The 18917-nt window shown below is 36.2% G+C and overlaps 1 protein-coding gene across 3 annotated transcripts; it reads right to left on the reverse strand.

Annotated features, from left to right (window-relative positions):
- Window positions 1-685: 685 nt before the first annotated feature.
- LOC103441532 (uncharacterized) lies at window positions 686-5243 on the reverse strand. 3 transcript variants are annotated; one of them, XM_029100445.2, is made up of 9 exons: window positions 5022-5243; window positions 4754-4884; window positions 3943-4023; window positions 3742-3830; window positions 3570-3644; window positions 3117-3178; window positions 2967-3026; window positions 2602-2775; window positions 686-1054 (listed from the first exon to the last, which is right to left on the reverse strand). In XM_029100445.2, exons 2-9 carry the CDS (start codon window positions 4877-4879, stop codon window positions 969-971), a joined length of 753 nt encoding a protein of 250 aa, XP_028956278.1. In that variant the 5' UTR covers window positions 4880-4884; window positions 5022-5243; the 3' UTR covers window positions 686-968. The 3 variants fall into 3 exon arrangements, with proteins under 3 accessions (XP_028956278.1, XP_028956310.1, XP_028956241.1); XM_029100477.2 differs by having other exon boundaries at window positions 686-1045; window positions 5022-5227; XM_029100408.2 differs by lacking the exon at window positions 686-1054 and adding an exon at window positions 1389-1578 and having other exon boundaries at window positions 5022-5227.
- Window positions 5244-18917: the final 13674 nt, after the last annotated feature.

Below are 18917 nucleotides of genomic sequence, written 5' to 3' on the forward strand. Positions count from 1 at the left end.
TATTGTTGGAGAGGGGAGATAGAGAGGAGTTGAATCTTAAATTATGTTTCTGAGATATGTACACCTTTTCTCTCTGTGGAACCGACTGTTCACCCTCGAACCAAACTCGTCTGAACTTCTAAACTTCTGTGTGAAAGTGCAGTGAGGCCGAAGACGACAAACTACAACTGCGTTTTGAACGGGAAGGATGTTTGAGGGCTGGCCAGAGATGGAGAGTTTTGAGAGGAGACAGTGTTTAAATCCCAAAAATTTTGAATTGATGCAGGGTACTGTTTTCAATTAGTGACGGGTGCTTTATGATCCAGTTTCACCTTAAGCTCATTTTTATGGATTGATATTCAACCGTTCAGATTTCATCCAACGGCACACATTCCGTCCCCATGCAACGTCCGCAAAGTGTTGTCTGCCCCTTAGAAAACGCGAAGCTATTACATATTTTTTGTCAAAATTCGAAGTACCCCAAGTCTTTTTCATTAATTTTCTTTTTAATTTTTCTCATAAAAAAGGTAGGGGAGGGGAGTTTTGAACTTGTGACATATTTTTATACTAAAGCCCTTAAAAGGATAAGTGCCTACTGACTAGTACGTTACTATTAATAAGTTGTTGAGACTTTGCAAGTATTTGACTGAAAGGAGGGCAGACTCAGACTGAATGTTCTGTTAGGAGTTAGCATGCAATATTCATGTAAGAATAAGAGAATGTACTGCTCTATTATTTCTATGGAACAAAAATATCATTTTACAACCTTATAACACACTTGATTAGCAGCAATAACTACTAAAGTATTCCTACCTCACGACCTACAAAACAAAACGTCAAGCATCACAACCGTTGCAACACTTAGAATACTCAAAGGGAAAGACGGTGCCCATAGCTATCAGCAAACTTCGCCAAGACATAAGCAAGCAGAGCAGGCATCCCATATGTCAATTTTTTCAAGTCCACACATCTTGTAATCAAACACCAGCTCAAGCAGCAGGTGCTTGTCCATCCAATCTGTTATTACGACCGCGCCCACGGCCCCTTCCCCTGCCTCGACCACGCCCTGCAAGACCTTCAAATGGCATCGATTATCAGATAACTTATCGACATTAGCAGCATTCCCACATTCCAAAGATTCAGTGAGCACGATACTTATGAATTAATTATTTGAGAACGCAAAAGTTTCCACTTTCTAAGGGCCCATTTGATAACCATTTGATTTTAAGTTTAAAGTTTTCAGTTTTTTTCACTAGGTATAGAGAGAAAGTAGATGGCAGGGTAGATGAATAAGAATGCGGAGAGTATTGTAGGAGGGAGGGGGAAGAAATGCACATCATGTTACATACAAAATCAAAATAAAAAAATACAAAAGAAATTTCTTTTCAGTTTTTGGTTCCATGTTGTGTACCATTCCATGTGCATTTCTCCGTTTCCTTCCACCACCCTTCCTCTATTAATCCTCTCCTATCTTCCTCGTAACCTCCTAATTTCTGACCAAAAAGTGAAAACTAGAAGCTGAAAACCAAATGGTTCTCAAACAAGCCCCACCAAGCAAATAGAGAGCTAAATGCATTGTGTCAAAACCATCGGTATTAGCTACAATAAAAGCACACTAGTCAAGGATACGGTAGACCGTAAGCATAAAAATTAAAACAAAACAAAAAAGTATGGAATGAACTTAACTGATCATATATAATGTCCTTACAACCAGGGTAAAAGTAAAATCTAGTTTAAAAACCAAATGAATCCAATATTGATAAACTACGTTATTAGTGACATGGAGGCAAACATAAAGCTGCTAACATATTTGCATTCATAGATTTCCTGTTACTACTGCAAGCCAGAGAACTAAATTTAATTGGAAGAAACTTAAAGGAAATAAATTAATTAGGTTTTCATCCTTATTTTTACTACTCTATTGATTAAAACCTTATTACTTTTCAATTTTTTATCAAGGTCCTTTGTATTAATAATATCATTAATTATTTCAATAATAAAATATTTTTTATTTATAAATATATTCATTTAATATTAAAAATGTTACAATTAGTATATTTATATTTATGGCTAAATTTTTTATCATATATTTTTATTTTTAGTTTGTACCCATTTTTAATTTGCAACCCTTTTTTAATTTGTACCAATTTTCCTTTCAATTTTAATTTGTACCCATATATTAATTTCTTTTTGTGCCCATATTTTTTAAAGTTTTATTTGTATTGTACCCATATTTTTTTATTTATTTGTACCCATTTTTATTTTTGCTAAATGTACCCATTTTGAAGAATGTACCCATGTTTTGATACAATAATTTTTTGGTTATTTTTTATGAATGTACCCATGTTTACACACACACATACAATAGTATATTTATATTTTAATATTTTTAATCCCACAAATTATGTTTTTATTTAAAATCTCATTAATATAAACAACTATAAATTTTAATTTTTAATTTAAAAAATATAGTAACGTACATAGAAATAAATTATCAATTAATTTTAGGGACTTGGATCAAAAATTGAAAACCAACAAAGTTTCAGTCAAAGATTGTTCATAACTAGGGACCGCATCCAAAGTCTCCCTTAAATATAACAGTACAGAGCATAGAAAACCTACCGCGGCCTTGGGCAGGTGCACCTTCGACATAGTCATAGTATCCACCTGACTGACCATAACCTCGTCCTCGACCCCTAAAAGAACCACCTCTTGAACGGCCTCTACCTCTGCCACCATAACCACGCCCACCATCCCAACCATCTCCATTATAATCCCCAACTCCATTGTAGTTTCCTGCTACCATGAACCAGAGCAAAACCCAATGAGCAATTTTAGCCACTTGTAACAAAAAACTCAGTAAATTACCATGGGTACTGGTATAATGGTACTTGATGTTTTTGAAAAGCAAAATTTTAACTCCACTTCACGATTACAATGACGCCGTAAACAAAATATATTCATAATTTTAGAGCAGAGAGCGATACCTCTACCCCGGCCTCTTCCTCGGCCACCACGACCCCTGCCTCGGAATCCAGGTGAACCGTCTGGCTTGCATGTAATTAAATCAATATTAATTGAAGCGATTATAGTATAGAAGTAACCTCAGAAACATGAACAAAGACATAACACATCACCTCCATCGTCCTCAAAATCATTCAACTGTTTCACTTGGTCAACTGGAAGAGGGGATTGATATCTGTACCGTATCAAATAACAGAAAATGAAAGATAAGGATAGACTTCCCACCTTTCAAACCACATACTCATATGATCACTGTGATTTTTATCGCATAGTTGTGCACTTCTGGGCTCTACCGTGCATCATAATGTAATTAGCATTTTAGGAACCAGCACTAAAATCATTCCTTAGAATTCATTCAACTACATATGGTTCAAATGCGATCGAAGTTATAAAGTTTTTAGCACCCTTTAAAATCCTAACAGAAGTAGCACAGTTCATCTGTCAATAATTTTGTATCCCAGTTCAGAAAACCATTAGTAAATACTAAAATGGGATATTCATGAGATGCACGAGAAACACATAGTTGCTTCAGCATGCAAACAGAAACCAAAATCTAAATTATTTACCCTGTAGAGGATGTAAGGAGCTCCTTCTTCGACAAGGTAATAGTGATCATTGAAACATGCCGAGTACTCTCGACACTGCAGAAAAATACAACCAATTATATCACTTAAGTGAAACAAGAAAGGAAATCATATGTGCATATGCATAGTAGCATGGAAGAGTATGGTTTCATACGGAAGCAGGCCTTCTTCTAGGGGCTCGTACACGTCAGTTATATCAGTTGATCCAATAGACGTATTCTGATGAAGACCAAGAATCCTTCTCTGGAAACAGAAAAGCTTTATCAGAAAATGCGTATACACAAACACTGTTACAGACATGAAAGTGAAACACATGCACATGCATATGCCTACGAAGAGGTCACAAGTCCCTCACCTTTATTAACTCAGCAATCATAACCGTTTTATTGATAGCTCGGCCCATTGCCTTTAGAACAATTTCGTCAGATCCTTTCTCCTACATCAGATACAATCATTTATGTTAAAGCCTAACGGAAAAAATAAAGGATTTAGTGCACCATTAGAAAAAAGTAATAATAATAATAATAACGATAATAAAAGAGGAGCTAAGGGCAGACAAAAACAAATTAAAACCCAAAGGATAAACAAAGACAAAACTAAGGGGACAAAAGCAAAAGGAAAATAAAAGGCAACAGACATCTCGTACTACGGTTTAATAGTATTTCAGTATTTCTCTTCACTCTCGTAAGTGAGAGATTTTAAGTTCGATTATCGCCAAATACAAATTTGAACAACATTATTATTAGCCCATTGTGAGGTTAAACACACCCCTTCTTCTTAGTATAGATAATATCATTGTTCAAAAAAAAAAAAAACAAGGGACTGGGGTCTGGAAGTTGCAACTTGTACCTCATATTAAAACCCAACATAAAATAGTGACTAATATGTACAGAGCAAAAAGGAAATGCGAATTAAGTGGGTAGCATCAATTCAATTTGTGGGGTGAATAAATCAACCCAGTATGATGAGTAGGAAGCTGGCTTTCACACCTTTTCTAGCTTTCACACATCCTTTTTATCTGGTCGAGTAAATTAAATAGAAACAACCGACAAGATTCAATACAGGTGCGTGAGAGGTTAAAAAGATACAGCGTGTTTATCATTTTCCTTTTAACAAAACACAAAACATGAAATGGAGAAAAGAGGAAGAGGAGGAGGAGGAGGGACCTGGAGGAGAGTGGTGGCGTAAGTAATATAGTTCCTCATTCTGCCTTGAGCCGTTATACGAATCTCATTCTCGTTTATGGGCGTAGCCTCCGCCTTGGGCTTCTCCACCCTCTGAAACCTATCCATTTACTCTGCACTCAAACACCAACACCAACGCCAACACAAACAAACCCTGATCAAACCCAACGGATACGCACACATATGTACAGAGAGAGAGAGAGAGAGAGAGAGAGAGAGAGAGGAGATTTAAATTTGGGTTTGGTTTTACCAGAGTTGGGAGGAGGGAATCTGAAACAAACACTGGCAAAAGCAAGGGCAAACGCAACGACGTGTTTCTGCACTAGGGATAATATTTAATTTGTGACTTTAATTTAATAAATAAGAAATGAAAATTAAGAAAAACCGAGAGAGAGACTAGGGTTTCTGGTGACGGTCTTATCGGCGGCAACACCGCCGAGTCCTATTATCTGCCATTTTATTTTCGGTGACAGCAGCCCAACACTTGTAAAACGCGTTTCCTATTTTGGTTCCCACTCTTGGCCTAGGTAGTGTTCCCTCCTACACTTGGTTCTCGTTCGGTAATGTATTACTCTTTTTGCTTAATCTCAGTTATTACTTTAAAATTTTTTGGTTTTTAATATTTGGTGCATCAAGTTTTTTTTCATTCTAGAGTGGTATCTAAATTCATAATTTTGAGACACTTTCATACACTCGTTAAGGTGGTTGTTAAATCAGCCGTTAACATATGAGTTGCACGCTTAGTTACTTACGAATCTAAAAGAGTTGCACGCCCTGAGGCCCTTCATTACCTTATCATATGAGTTGGTCACTTCTTAGACCATCTCCAACCGAAGGGTCCAGAGGGCCGAAAATAGCCCGAAAACTGTCTCTAACCGATGGCTAGGCCAAAGGGCTCGTGGGCCCCACAGGACAAAAAAGGTCCAAAAGGCCAACCGACTGGCCATCTTTAGCCAGCTCGTTGGCTAGCCCACTTTTTTTTTTTTTTGGTTCTTTTCCATTTGCCCAACTAACACACCCCGACCCGAAATGTCCACTAGGACTCCGAATCGAGATGTGCTAGCCGTAAAGTGTAGTAATGTGGAAAATGTGAATAAATTTAAACCTAAAAATGCCTAAATATAAAAGTGCGTTGGTGAGCGAGAATGAACTCATTTCACACGTGATGTCATAGCATAGCTAAAGTGTAGTAAAGTGGATTGAGAATTATACCCTCGGAGATAACCACTTATACTGAGATTTGCCAATAGTCCTCATCGATACGAAATCTCAACTACTAAAACCTGGAGGGGCAAAAAATAAAGATGAGTGGGCCTAAAAATAAAGTTTTATATAAAATAAAATAAATAAATAAAACCTTTATGAAAACATTGTAACCCCTCGCCGTAAAACAAGTATAGTTTTCAAAATATACATACTACGTATTGTAAGAAAATATTTACCATAGCCTGCAAAATATCAAGATATCAATACGGCACAAATCTCGTACATAAACACATTATGTTAGTAAGCACATAATCTAGCATAGGCAAATATATCATAACAAGTGCTCATCGACATATGCTGACACACGAGTTCATGCAAAGGTAGTCTAACATGAACAGGATGACACGCCCCGATCCCGATATTTCCCCGAATACCAGGATAGGCACATGTTGGCCGACACCCGAGGGTGACGAAAGCTATTTATTGTGTGCAAAGGCTGAAAATAAGGAATAATTAAGACTTATAAATATAAAAGAATAAAGAATATGCATTTAAGGAACGTGTTCAAAGCATACAACTAACCAAAATACTAAAAGAAATAATATAAAATTGAATGAACAAATGAGCAAGTCCTACACCAAGAGGACTCGAAGATGCCGCTACGAAAGTGCCTTGACGCCGGGATTATATGCCTCGATTCTAAGTCCTGAATGGGGCTGCAAAACAAAGGTGAGTGGACCAAGTTCATATATACAGTAATAATAAAACAGTTATCAAGATACTAACCCCCACAGTTTATATACAGAAAACTACTAGCATCATAAATGATAGGTTTACTGAAAACCCTAGCATGCCAAAAAAATCTCTAAAGACATATCACGGAATAAAATCGCGGAAATCAAAACATCAAACATCTCACAGATTCTCTCGTAAGCGCGGTTTGCTGCCAGTAAGATCACTGAATAAATATAACTCCAGGCCTTATGTCAGCACAATGGTCTCTACGCCCGTAGCCAGAGATCACCAACTCCCGGCCCAATGCTTGCTCCGTGTCCCTCAGCCCGTAGCTAGGGATTATTTCTCCTGGCCTATCTGCCAACACCAGATCCTCGCCCCAGGCGGCATAGTGTCCACTAGGTACGCACAAATAGTTACGCCTTTCATAAATAACCACTTCATAGTATAAAGTCATCCATCATCTATACTATAAAGAAGGGTTTTGAAAACATGTTCTAGCATCCTATCGTCATCCATCAAATAGTCTACTAGTTCATGGTTTTTATATAAAATACGATATATTAAAATATAGCTCAATATAGGCCAACAATTAATTCCTCACCAAAAACAAGACGATAAACAACATTTTCCATAAACATGCTTAACATAAAATCAGTTTATAAACTCGTAAGACATGTTATTCATTTATGCAATTAAACTATGAAATCATGTAATTTTAAAAGGGGTCCACTCATAGATACTCCCTAGCAGCAGAGTTGTGAGGAAAAGGATTAAGGAAATCCCCACTAGCAACTTCACCTAAGCACAAAAATGTACAATTTATCAAACTACCCAGCTATAGAATTTCAAGAAATGGAAATGGGTCTTGGGTTTGGATCCTGATTAGGTTTTAGGTTTAGGTTAAATATCACCTATTGGGTTTTGGGTTTGGATAGTTTAGGAACAAAAGGGGTGGTTTGGGCTTGAGCTCAAACTCACACAATACACATACACACACGCTAGCAAACACACATGTATGCACAGCACACATGCACACATGCACAGCACACACAGTACATGTCATATACACACATATACACTCACATCATATACACATACACACGCACACACCCATACACAACAACATACACACACTCACATGGGTGCACAATACACACATCACACACACACGACACAATACACACACACACACACACGTGCACCACACTCACACGGGTGCATAGTACACACATCACACACACACACACACACGTGCACCACACACACACATACACGCTTACAAACACACACACACACACACACGGACACACACCACACACGAACTCGCCAGAGTTCAACAGCAAGCGTTACCGGAACAAATCTAGGGAATCACCAAAAGTTATACATAGGTTAGCACCTCGAAATTTAGGTAAATTCAAACATATAGAGCATTAAATGTTTTCCTGAGGTTTAATGAGGACCCATTCGAGCTCAAGCTGTTGGAAATGTGCCCTAAAGCCAATCATATGATGATACTTTACGGACATTTCACATGTTAAACTAATCTAGTTTAATATAAAGGGCAAAGATTATTGTTTGAGCCGTCTCATATAAATGTTATATGCTTAAACGATAAAGTCCAAGGAATATGTGATTGGGAGAATGTAATCTAATGAAGTTAGATTCATGAGACCATTCTTTCGTAAACACTTCCTAAATGTTCCTGATCATAGGATTGCCAATTGGGCATTGACAGTCCATCAAGATCGGTACGTGCTATGTCTTCTCTCAGGGAGAATGACTAGTCTCGAGTCATTGGTGTGTGTGACATCAAGACAAGTATGTAGGTGCTCAATAGAGAATGAGTTCACTGAACGTGATCGACGAAGAGTTCTCATACTCATGTCACATGAGAACTCATGGTTGGGATAATGCAAAGTAGTCCTTTGACCTGAGGCATCATAGTTGTCTTGTGGTTAAGTCCTTGATCTTTGATTATGTCAAAGTCACTCCATCAGGAAGGTGTCCACGGCATCGTTGGGGTTAAGCCACTTAGCCATGGAGGCAAGTGAATGCGCAACAAGGGATCTCTAACCTTCAAACTGTTTGAGGGAGAATACTCTATGATATGATTTAGAATCTCTGGCCAGAGTATGAATGAGATTTAGAAAAGTCGTTCTAAATCACATTCAAGGAAATCATATAAGCACACGAATCACATTGGATAGTAGACATGAACATATAAACTATCAAACCAAACAATGTGGTCAAGAGTATTAGATTAGAGAAAGACCGTATTGCATTTGTAATCCCAAACTGAATAGGTTCTCTGACCTCTTCTGATTAGCTTGGGTAACCATGATATGCTGCTAGGTGTCACTCATGGTTTGTGGAAGCCCTAAACGTGTGTAATCACTAAAGGGAGAATTGAAAGTAAGTTTCAAATTCACAATCGATGTAAAAATGGTTTTAATCGCCCACTGCCTCGCTAAAAGGAACCTAATGGATCGCACACCATAAGAGGTGGAGATTGGAGATTAAACGGAGATGAGTAAGAATGATTAAATGGTTTAATCATTTATTTATGGCAAGGATTAATTAATATGTTAATTAATCAAACGAATAAGTTCGTTAAAGACCTCGGGGATAGTTTTGGACCTTAAGGCCCAATGGGCTTCGAACGTCAAGTCCATTGATTTAAGTTGTATGACAACTTAATGAATAATGATTCACAAAGGCCTAATTAGCCCAAAATACCCTAGGGCCGGCCATGATGCTAAGGGTAATGAACTTGGACTTATTTACAAGTTTGCCACTCAAATGAATAAAGGTATAAATATGACTGTATAGCCTAAAATTCATTAGGGTTTTTTTTTTGGGGAAAATTGGAGAGAACATGTCTCTCCATTTCTCTCTAAAGAGGCCAGCCACCTTGGGGGGTACATCTAGCAATCCTACTACTCCAAGGTCACTCATATCTTCTCCAATCTCTCCTTGGTGAAGAGACTTAGAGGTTCCCTATTTTGGGAACTTGGAGAAACCTATTCTTCCATCCAAATCCATAGATTTAAGATGCAAGGAATGAAGGCCCTCTCTTTGGGTGATTAGCCTTTGCTTATGCAAAGAGGAATCTTCAAAGGTATAAATTTCAACTCACTTTGTTTTGAGTTGATTAATGGTTCACCAATCTACTAGGCTTTGAATTTCTTGGTTAATGTTTTGTTTTTAAGTGCATGCTAGCATGATTCCGCCTTTAATTGTTAATTGCATGCTATATGATGTTGCTTAAATGAACATGTTTTCACAAATTTTTCCTTCAAGTGGTATCAGAGCCTAGGTCTAGTAGTTGGTGAATCCTTTTGGGTTTTGTAGTTCATAGTTTGTGATTTAAAAGTTGTAATATGTTACAAGCTTTATTCTTGTTTCTTTGAATGTAGATTTTATTAGAAAATTTGCCATCTCAAATGTTGTAGATGTAGTTCATATGAGCATGAATATTGGAGCTAAAATTTGGTGCCATGCTTTTGGGAATTTTCGGCCAAATATATAGGGTGATTTTTTGGGTTCTTGTTTGACTTGTTAAAAGTGTTTTCAAGTGACTTTTGGAACCCTTATGTACCCTAGTTTGGTTAGATGTTATTTCCCTAAAGTTTGAATGGTTTTGGAATGTTTTTGGGTGAAAAAAATGTTCATGGAAAAATTTTGGGTTTTTCATGAATTTTCTTCATTGTTCTTGACATTTTTGCCAAGAACAAAAAGGTTTGTGTTTTGATTCAAAGTTTTGATTTATTTCATAAAGTTTATGTTTTATGTTTTTCAAATGTTTAAATGTTTTAGATATTTGTTTAAATGGCAATAGAAATAATGGTGGGTGTGAAAGGATTAAAACCCTTTCACACACACCACTTGTGCACTTGCATGCTTTATGTCAAACTACAAATCAACACACACATCACTCCATTTCTTCTTCCAAAACCGGCCCTCCCTCAACTGGGAGTACTTTTGGGGCTTTTATGCAATTACATAAAGTTTTGATACTTTTGTGTATTTGCACTTTGGCCCAAAAGTTTACGTTTTTACGTTTAGGTCCAAAAACGCTAAAGGACAAATTGTTTTGATCCTTTAATGAAGTTTTTGCATTGATTAAATTTTGGGTTCTAATGTAATTACATGAAGTAGTGGACTTTTGTGTCTTTACAAAGTGACCCCAAAAGTTTTGCAATATAGCCCAAAAGTTGAGGTTAATTGCTTTATAGCCCAAATAAGTTGTGGTTATTGCATGATGGCCCAAATTAGGTTGAGAACAAAATTGTTTTGTCTCTTTAAATGAGAATTGGATTTTCATTTTGTTTAGCTCCATTTAAATCAATTTTATGGATACAAAAACCAAATGAAAATGTTGCATTCAATTTAATTAGTTAAAGTGTTAATTAATTAAAGGGTGATTATGAACCTAAGCCTAATATAATTGAGCTATGTGATAGGCCGTTTCAAATTTGTTTGAACCATGGGAATGTGTAGATTAATTTTGGTTGTAATTTGATTTGATCAAATGTTGTAAAAGGGCTTGAGCTCTTCTTTACTTTAAAGTAATTTGTTTTATGCAAATGTTGTAATGAGCATAAGCTCACCTTTACTTTGAAGTACTTCTTTCTTGCTTTATTTGATATGCATGAAAATGAAGTAGCTGGGTCCAACGCCCCTAAGACAACACGCCTTAATGTGATTAAACGCGTAACTAAAATCAATCACTATCCCTAGACCGAGATTCAACACAAGGCTCGTGTTGAATCTAAACAAAGGTTCATAGTCATCCTAAGGCCCTAAGGCAACTATATAGTCCATTAAATGAATGCAAAGTTTATGTTAGTAGTATCATATACTCTTGCTTTAAAAACCGTTTTAAAAGCATAGTGGGAGTATTATATACAACTAAAACAATCATATGGACCAATAGTTGTAATAGGACCAAAATTGTTTTAATAGAGATTAAAATGTATGTTTATATGTGATGAGACCTAAAACCCTCAACCAAACCAATATTAAGTTGAAAAGCGTGAGAGTGCTTTGAACACTCTTTCGTGGCCTTCCACCGTGGTAGGCTTCAATCGTTTGTGACTCATACAATGTATTCGTCCAGTTCTGGGGTTGCAAAGTATGTGCTTACATTCAGGAGAAGCCTATAAACATATGATGAAGTGAAAGTAGGCAACGAGTATGGCCAATATGGAGTTCTTCTGAGGCCATTCTTGAACCCCTACTTGAACTAGCATGGTGGGAATGACTTAACTAAGTGCAATGGTGCCAATATGGAGTTCTTCTGAGGCATCATTCTCTAGAGGCCAAATAAGATGGGTACTTGCATTAGTTGCAAATGAGTAAGCGTACTATCTCATTATTATTGTTGCTAGCCAATATGGAGTTCTTCTGAGGTGGGCTTGGTAATAGTGAGCCTCCCATAACCTACTAGGAGTTTCATCCAAAACTCTCAAATTCCAATGAGGGATATGGAATTTGCCAAAAATAGTGGGTGGTGCTATTTGATTTAAAGACCCGAATCAAATGGCTTAAAATCAATCAATTTATATTCGTTATGTATTTGTTTACCAATATATTTGCAAACGCTATCCAACACTTGACAAAGAAAAGCCGAATGCTTTAGTTTCTGGACTTGGTAACACAATCCCAAAGATTGTCTTAAATGGATTGTATATGTACCTAAATAGTCTCATCCTCACAATCTTCCTAATGATAATGTATCATTGGAAGAACATGTTAGAAAGGTCTATCATGAAGAGGACAACACAAACAACCAATGCTTAATCCTTTGTTAAATGAACAAAGGAACTTACGAAGATTAGCATAATGACAAGGACACTTTTAGTGTTATTAGTTCTTCACTTACAAATCGTTGTATGAAGAAATAATAGTTGCTTTGAACAACCCTTAGTCAATGCAAACACTAGTGCTTGTTTCTTTGTTAAATGAACAAAGAACTTGAGAAGAAAGCACAAAGGCATGGACACTTTATGTGCCATGTTTCTTCACTTACAAATTGTTGTATGAAGAAATGAGAGTTGCCTTGTACAACTCTTGAAGGTTTGTAATTATGTTTAGAACATAATGGTTGGTTGACAAAAATAGTCCATTAACATGGACTTATAATGATTTTGAATCATTAAGTGTTGAAGTGATAAACCACTTAATGAGACGGAAACTAGGCAAGGACTTCACCTAAGTGCCCCTATCCTAATGGTTCACTAAGTTTATTGTAAATTATGTAGTGAACAATAACCACATGCTCTCCAAAATGTTTGATGTGTATAACACAATTGAAATAAGTTTCAAGAGAGATAGTGGGAGTTTAGGGACCATGACTATTGTAGTCAAAGGAGAAGTCAAATGAAGAAGATAAAATTAACTCCAAGGGAACAAACTTTCTTTATGAAATGATGGACATTGGAAGTGGTATTTGCAAGAAATGTCTTGCAAATGTCAAGAACACACCTTTCGAAGGTGTTGTAAATTGTTCTTGAAAAGTTCAAAACAGTTGGTTCTTCTACTTGAATGCTTGATTCCGTATTAGTAACTATGTTTTACAATCGTTGTAAAAGTGTTACTAATAAGAAGTAGAAGATATATGAGAGAAGGAAAAGGTGCTTCACATTCGGAAAGTGAATCAAATATAGATCTCTGCGAAAGCAGATGGTACTTACTTCCTCATATGAACTACCAAAGAAATTGGAAAAACATAGATTGTCTTTATATTCCAATTTTAAGGAACTAAATTCTGTCACTATGTGAAATGGATAAATGTTTTGTTTGACAAAACATTGTTCTTTATTAATCAATGATTGGATTATGGTAATCTAATTGATTGTCTCTATAGTAGAGATAATATGGTGGTGTTAACTGTTTAGAACATAATGATGCTTAAAACCCAAAAGGTTGCAAGGTAGTGACTAATCCCAACTAACTTGTGATTCCTCTAAAAACATAAATTACGAGTTGGTAATAAATGGATGCTTTGGATTGTTAGATCCGGATCCAATACCTTCTTGTTAAAATTGTATAGAGGCGAAATGTTCGAATCTTTATTCTTTTGGAAAGAAGAAAGAATCACAAAGTTGTTGAGGTTAATTCACTTAGATGTTAGTGGCACTTGTCCACAAACATAATACTACTCATGTTGGATGACATTCACCGAAGATCACCCTCGGTTGGACTATAGTTTATTTTAAATAAACATAAGTCCGAATACTTTGCAAAAGGTTTCAAAGAATTCAAGTAATGTAAGTTGATGAGTAAGACGTCTAAAGTATTTACCTCCTTAGATTTGATCCAAGATAAGGTAACACTTTAGAACAGTTTCCTTGAAAGATATTAAGGAAATAAGCATCATAAGATAATGTATTTCTCCATTAGGAGAAGAACGAACTCGAATGAGATTTAGTTCGTTAGATGTTATCTATTACCCATATATAGGATATATACTTCTAAAACAATATGATTGTAAATTAGAAGATCTTCCAATATTTTCATGACTCCATAAGATGTAGTTGGAAAGAAAGACAAAATCTTAAAACATGTTAAGATTTGGGGTTGTGTGCTAATAAGCAATATTTGTTAGATAACAATCTTGTGGGATATCCTTAAATTAGCTTTTGGATATCGCTTCTATATACCAACTAACAAATGTTGTTTTGTTGGGTAGTTCATTGTAATCCTGCAATGTGATTTGCCTAAGAGCAAATGAACGAGGGATAGAACTCAAAGAATGGTTCTGTGAGAGACAAGATAATAATCAACAAATATAACAACCTAGTTCCTATACCAAAAGCTCCAAGGTAGTCGAGAAGGATTTATAAACCGTCTCAGTTGAATGGTTTGAACTTTATGACTATGTCATAGAGTTGCACCTCTTAATTCGAAAGAAATAAGAATGAAAATCCTTATGACTACATTGAGTGCATATACGATATATACTCAAGGAAATGGTAAAGTACCATTTGACCCGAAATAATGAAACCTTCATAAGCTAATTGGTAGCTTAAGGTGACTACAATCAAAGAAAATGGTTGACTTTGAAGGAACCATTTTTGACGTAGTCTTAGTTTCAATTAATTGGAAGATTGCTAGCTACAATTAAATGGTGATTCAATGTTTGGACATAATATAGGTTTCCGAAACCATTATTAAGATAGTCTTGATAATATATGTCTAAAACTATGAATCACAAGACATGTAAGTTGTAGAGATCCATCCATCATGGATCTTAGCAAGCTAGTGGGAGCTATAAGCGTCTTATCAGAGAAAGGTCAAATCGTTTGCTTTCTCATAAAGATGTAAATGAATCTTTTGTTTACTAGGTTTACAAAAGATTAGTGGGAGTTAATCATATTCCTAAATTTGTATATATATATATATATAAATATATATGTGATATGTATGAATATATATATGATATATTAATTTTGGAAATGAAAAGAATATTTCTTCGTTAAAGTTATGACTTTAAACATTATATGAAGATAGAATGTATATGGGAGACATAGTCTATATACATGGGATGGAAATATATATTGATAGATTTCAAGATATAATTTGATTATATCAATCCCTAATAATAGACAAAAGATGCTAGGAAGTTTCTCATATGATGATAAACTTCAATTAGAAAGACGACTCTAGTGTGACTGGAAAGTTCCCCTTCTCAAAGGGAACGTACCCTTTGACTCCCAAAGAAATAATGCGTAAATAAGAATCCTTTATGCATACGCATAAAGGTGATTTATGTATTTCATATTGTATGAAAAACATTGATATGAGTTGTACCTAGAACGGTACAAGACGATATCAGTGCAAGCCCAGGATCAGAACCATGGCAACTGTCAAGTGAGTCCTTAAGTATTTAAGAAATACTAAAGGATAAATTCCTCAAAGAATGAGGAAGAATTAGAGTAACGTAATGGAAGCGTAAATGTATTAGATTATGAATCTAATCCATCATTGGATGTTTCTTCATTATGAATGAAGAGATAAACGGATATCTCTTTATTATGACTAAAGAGATATTTGGATGGAAACATTAAAGTAATGACTTTAGTGTGTTCCATTATGAATGCAAAATATATTGCCATAAAGAAGTTTACAACAATGTTGTTTGGATGGGAAAGTTCATTTATGAACTCTCTATTCGGTTCCAACCAGAAAGTGTATGACACTAATGGGGCGATAGCTCAAGCTAGGGAATCAAGGTCTCATCAAGATCCGAACTCAAATGAGAGACTGAACCACATGATTGAGAATCATGTATAATGGTGACGTCGTTATTCTCAAGGTTGCTTCTATGGATAACATATAGATAGCCATTGTCTAGGCCTACTATTCAGCCATTTATGAAATGACTACAAAAGAGGTATCATCACTGATGACTAAGCTGATTGGCTATAGTGCAAGTGGGAGATTGTTGGAAATGTGCCCTAAAGCCAATCATATGATGATACTTTACGGACATTTCACATGTTAAACTAATCTAGTTTAATATAAAGGGCAAAGATTATTGTTTGAGCCGTCTCATATAAATGTTATATGCTTAAACGATAAAGTCCAAGGAATATGTGATTGGGAGAATGTAATCTATTGAAGTTAGATTCATGAGACCATTCTTTCGTAGACACATCCTAAATGTTCCTATTGCCAATTGGGCATTGACAGTCCATCAAGATCGGTACGTGCTATGTCTTCTCTCAGGGAGAGTGACTAGTCTCGAGTCATTGGTGTGTGTGACATCAAGACAAGTACGTAGGTGCTCAATAGAGAATGAGTTCACTGAACATGATCGACGAAGAGTTCTCATACTCATGTCACATGAGAACTCATGGTTGGGATAATGCAAAGTAGTCCTTTGACCTGAGGCATCATAGTTGTCTTGTGGTTAAGTCCTTGATCTTTGATTATGTCAAAGTCACTCCATCAGGAGGGTGTCCACGGCATCGTTGGGGTTAAGCCACTTAGCCATGGAGGCAAGTGAATGCGCAACAAAGGATCTCTAACCTTCAAACTGTTTGAGGGAGAATACTCTATGATATGATTTAGAATCTCTGGCCAGAGTATGAATGAGATTTAGAAAAGTCGTTCTAAATCACATTCAAGGAAATCATATAAGCACACGAATCACATTGGATAGTAGACATGAACATATAAACTATCAAACCAAACAATGTGGTCAAGAGTATTAGATTAGAGAAAGACCGTATTGCATTTGTAATCCCAAACTGAATAGGTTCTCTGACCTCTTCTGATTAGCTTGGGTAACCATGATATGCTGCTAGGTGTCACTCATGGTTTGTGGAAGCCCTAAACGTGTGTAATCACTAAAGGGAGAATTGAAAGTAAGTTTCAAATTCACAATCGATGTAAAAATGGTTTTAATCGCCCACTGCCTCGCTAAAAGGAACCTAATGGATCGCACACCATAAGAGCTGGAGATTGGAGATTAAACGAAGATGAGTAAGAATGATTAAATGGTTTAATCATTTATTTATGGCAAGGATTAATTAATATGTTAATTAATCAAACGAATAAGTTCGTTAAAGACCTCGGGGATAGTTTTGGACCTTAAGGCCCAATGGGCTTCGAACGTCAAGTCCATTGACTTAAGTTGTATGACAACTTAATGAATAATGATTCACAAAGGCCTAATTAGCCCAAAATACCCTAGGGCCGGCCATGATGCTAAGGGTAGTGAACTTGGACTTATTTACAAGTTTGCCACTCAAATGAATAAAGGTATAAATATGACTTTATAGCCTAAAATTCATTAGGGTTTTTTTTTTGGGAAAATTGGAGAGAACATGTCTCTCCATTTCTCTCTAAAGAGGCCGGCCACCTTGGGGGGTACATCTAGCAATCCTACTACTCCAAGGTCACTCATATCTTCTCCAATCTCTCCTTGGTGAAGAGACTTAGAGGTTCCCTATTTTGGGAACTTGGAGAAACCTATTCTTCCATCCAAATCCATAGATTTAAGATGCAAGGAATGAAGGCCCTCTCTTTGGGTGATTAGCCTTTGCTTATGCAAAGAGGAATCTTCAAAGGTATAAATTTCAACTCACTTTGTTTTGAGTTGATTAATGGTTCACCAATCTACTAGGCTTTGAATTTCTTGGTTAATGTTTTGTTTTTAAGTGCATGCTAGCATGATTCCGCCTTTAATTGTTAATTGCATGCTATATGATGTTGCTTAAATGAACATGTTTTCACAAATTTTTCCTTCACAAGCGACCTTAAAATTATCGAGTTCCTTGCGGAGCTCCACATCGGAAATTTAGGTGAAGAACAAAAGGACTACAGGAGTTAGAATCTCGGATTTGAGTCCAAAAGTTATGAATTAAACCTAGGAAAATACCTAGGGTCGAATAGGAATGATTCTCGTGTAAAATTAATGACTGAAACATCGTTTTTTTTAGTCAGACTTCGCCGGCAAACATAAAGCTCCCCGATCAGCCCCCCATCTAGTTATCAGATTGAACATGCACAGCCACTGATGATATCTATTTCTGGTGATTTTGTGTTAAACCAAGTCGTAAGAGATGGTGGTTGTGAGTGGTGATGCTCGGGAAATTAGAGAGAGTGAAGGTGAGTTATAGAGAGCTTCAACGAGAGAGATAAGAGGGAGAGAGAGGGAGAGAGAGAGAGAGAGAAAGAGTTATGGGAGAAGTGAGGGAAATGAGAGGGAATTATGTGTGTGTGTGTGTGTGTTAGAAATCAGAAAAAGAGGGAAAAACCAGGGACACAAAAACAAGGTGGGCCCTCTGGGCACACCTATTAAGGCCTTAAAAAAACCATTTTTTAAATAAAAACTCAAAATTACCTTTATAATTGAGGGTGCGGTTTTACAATCTACCCCCCTTAATGAAATTTCGTCCCCGAAATTTGAAATAACTGACTACACTAAAAAACTTGAAAATAGGAAGAAGAATTTATGTATAAAGAGAAATCAAGTCAGAGTGGGTGCATCAAAGAGAATACGCCACACCATCGCAAACGGTTTGCCAAATCCTCTATCATGCCTCCGAGCTCTTACTTTCTTTCCCCATCAGTGGAAAAGTAGAAACATACTTTAATGAAATATAAAGTCGAAAACACAAAATAGCTTAAGGCCAAAAGTAAGGACGTAAAATACGATAACATCAAAATAGATAGGTAAAAACATATAGGT

Source organism: Malus domestica, chromosome 01, assembly GCF_042453785.1.
Source record: "Malus domestica chromosome 01, GDT2T_hap1".
Taxonomy (NCBI): Eukaryota; Viridiplantae; Streptophyta; class Magnoliopsida; order Rosales; family Rosaceae; genus Malus; species Malus domestica.

Excerpts from the sequence above, each read along its gene's own strand:
- LOC103441532 (XM_029100408.2), bottom strand. The coding sequence starts at position 4,879 with ATGGATAGGTTTCAGAGGGTGGAGAAGCCCAAGGCGGAGGCTACGCCC. Across the intron at positions 3,027-3,116 it reads TGATTTTGAGGACGATGGAG|ACGGTTCACCTGGATTCCGA; the intron begins GTGATGTGTTAT and ends CATGCAAGCCAG. Across the intron at positions 2,776-2,966 it reads AGGAAGAGGCCGGGGTAGAG|GAAACTACAATGGAGTTGGG; the intron begins GTATCGCTCTCT and ends TCATGGTAGCAG.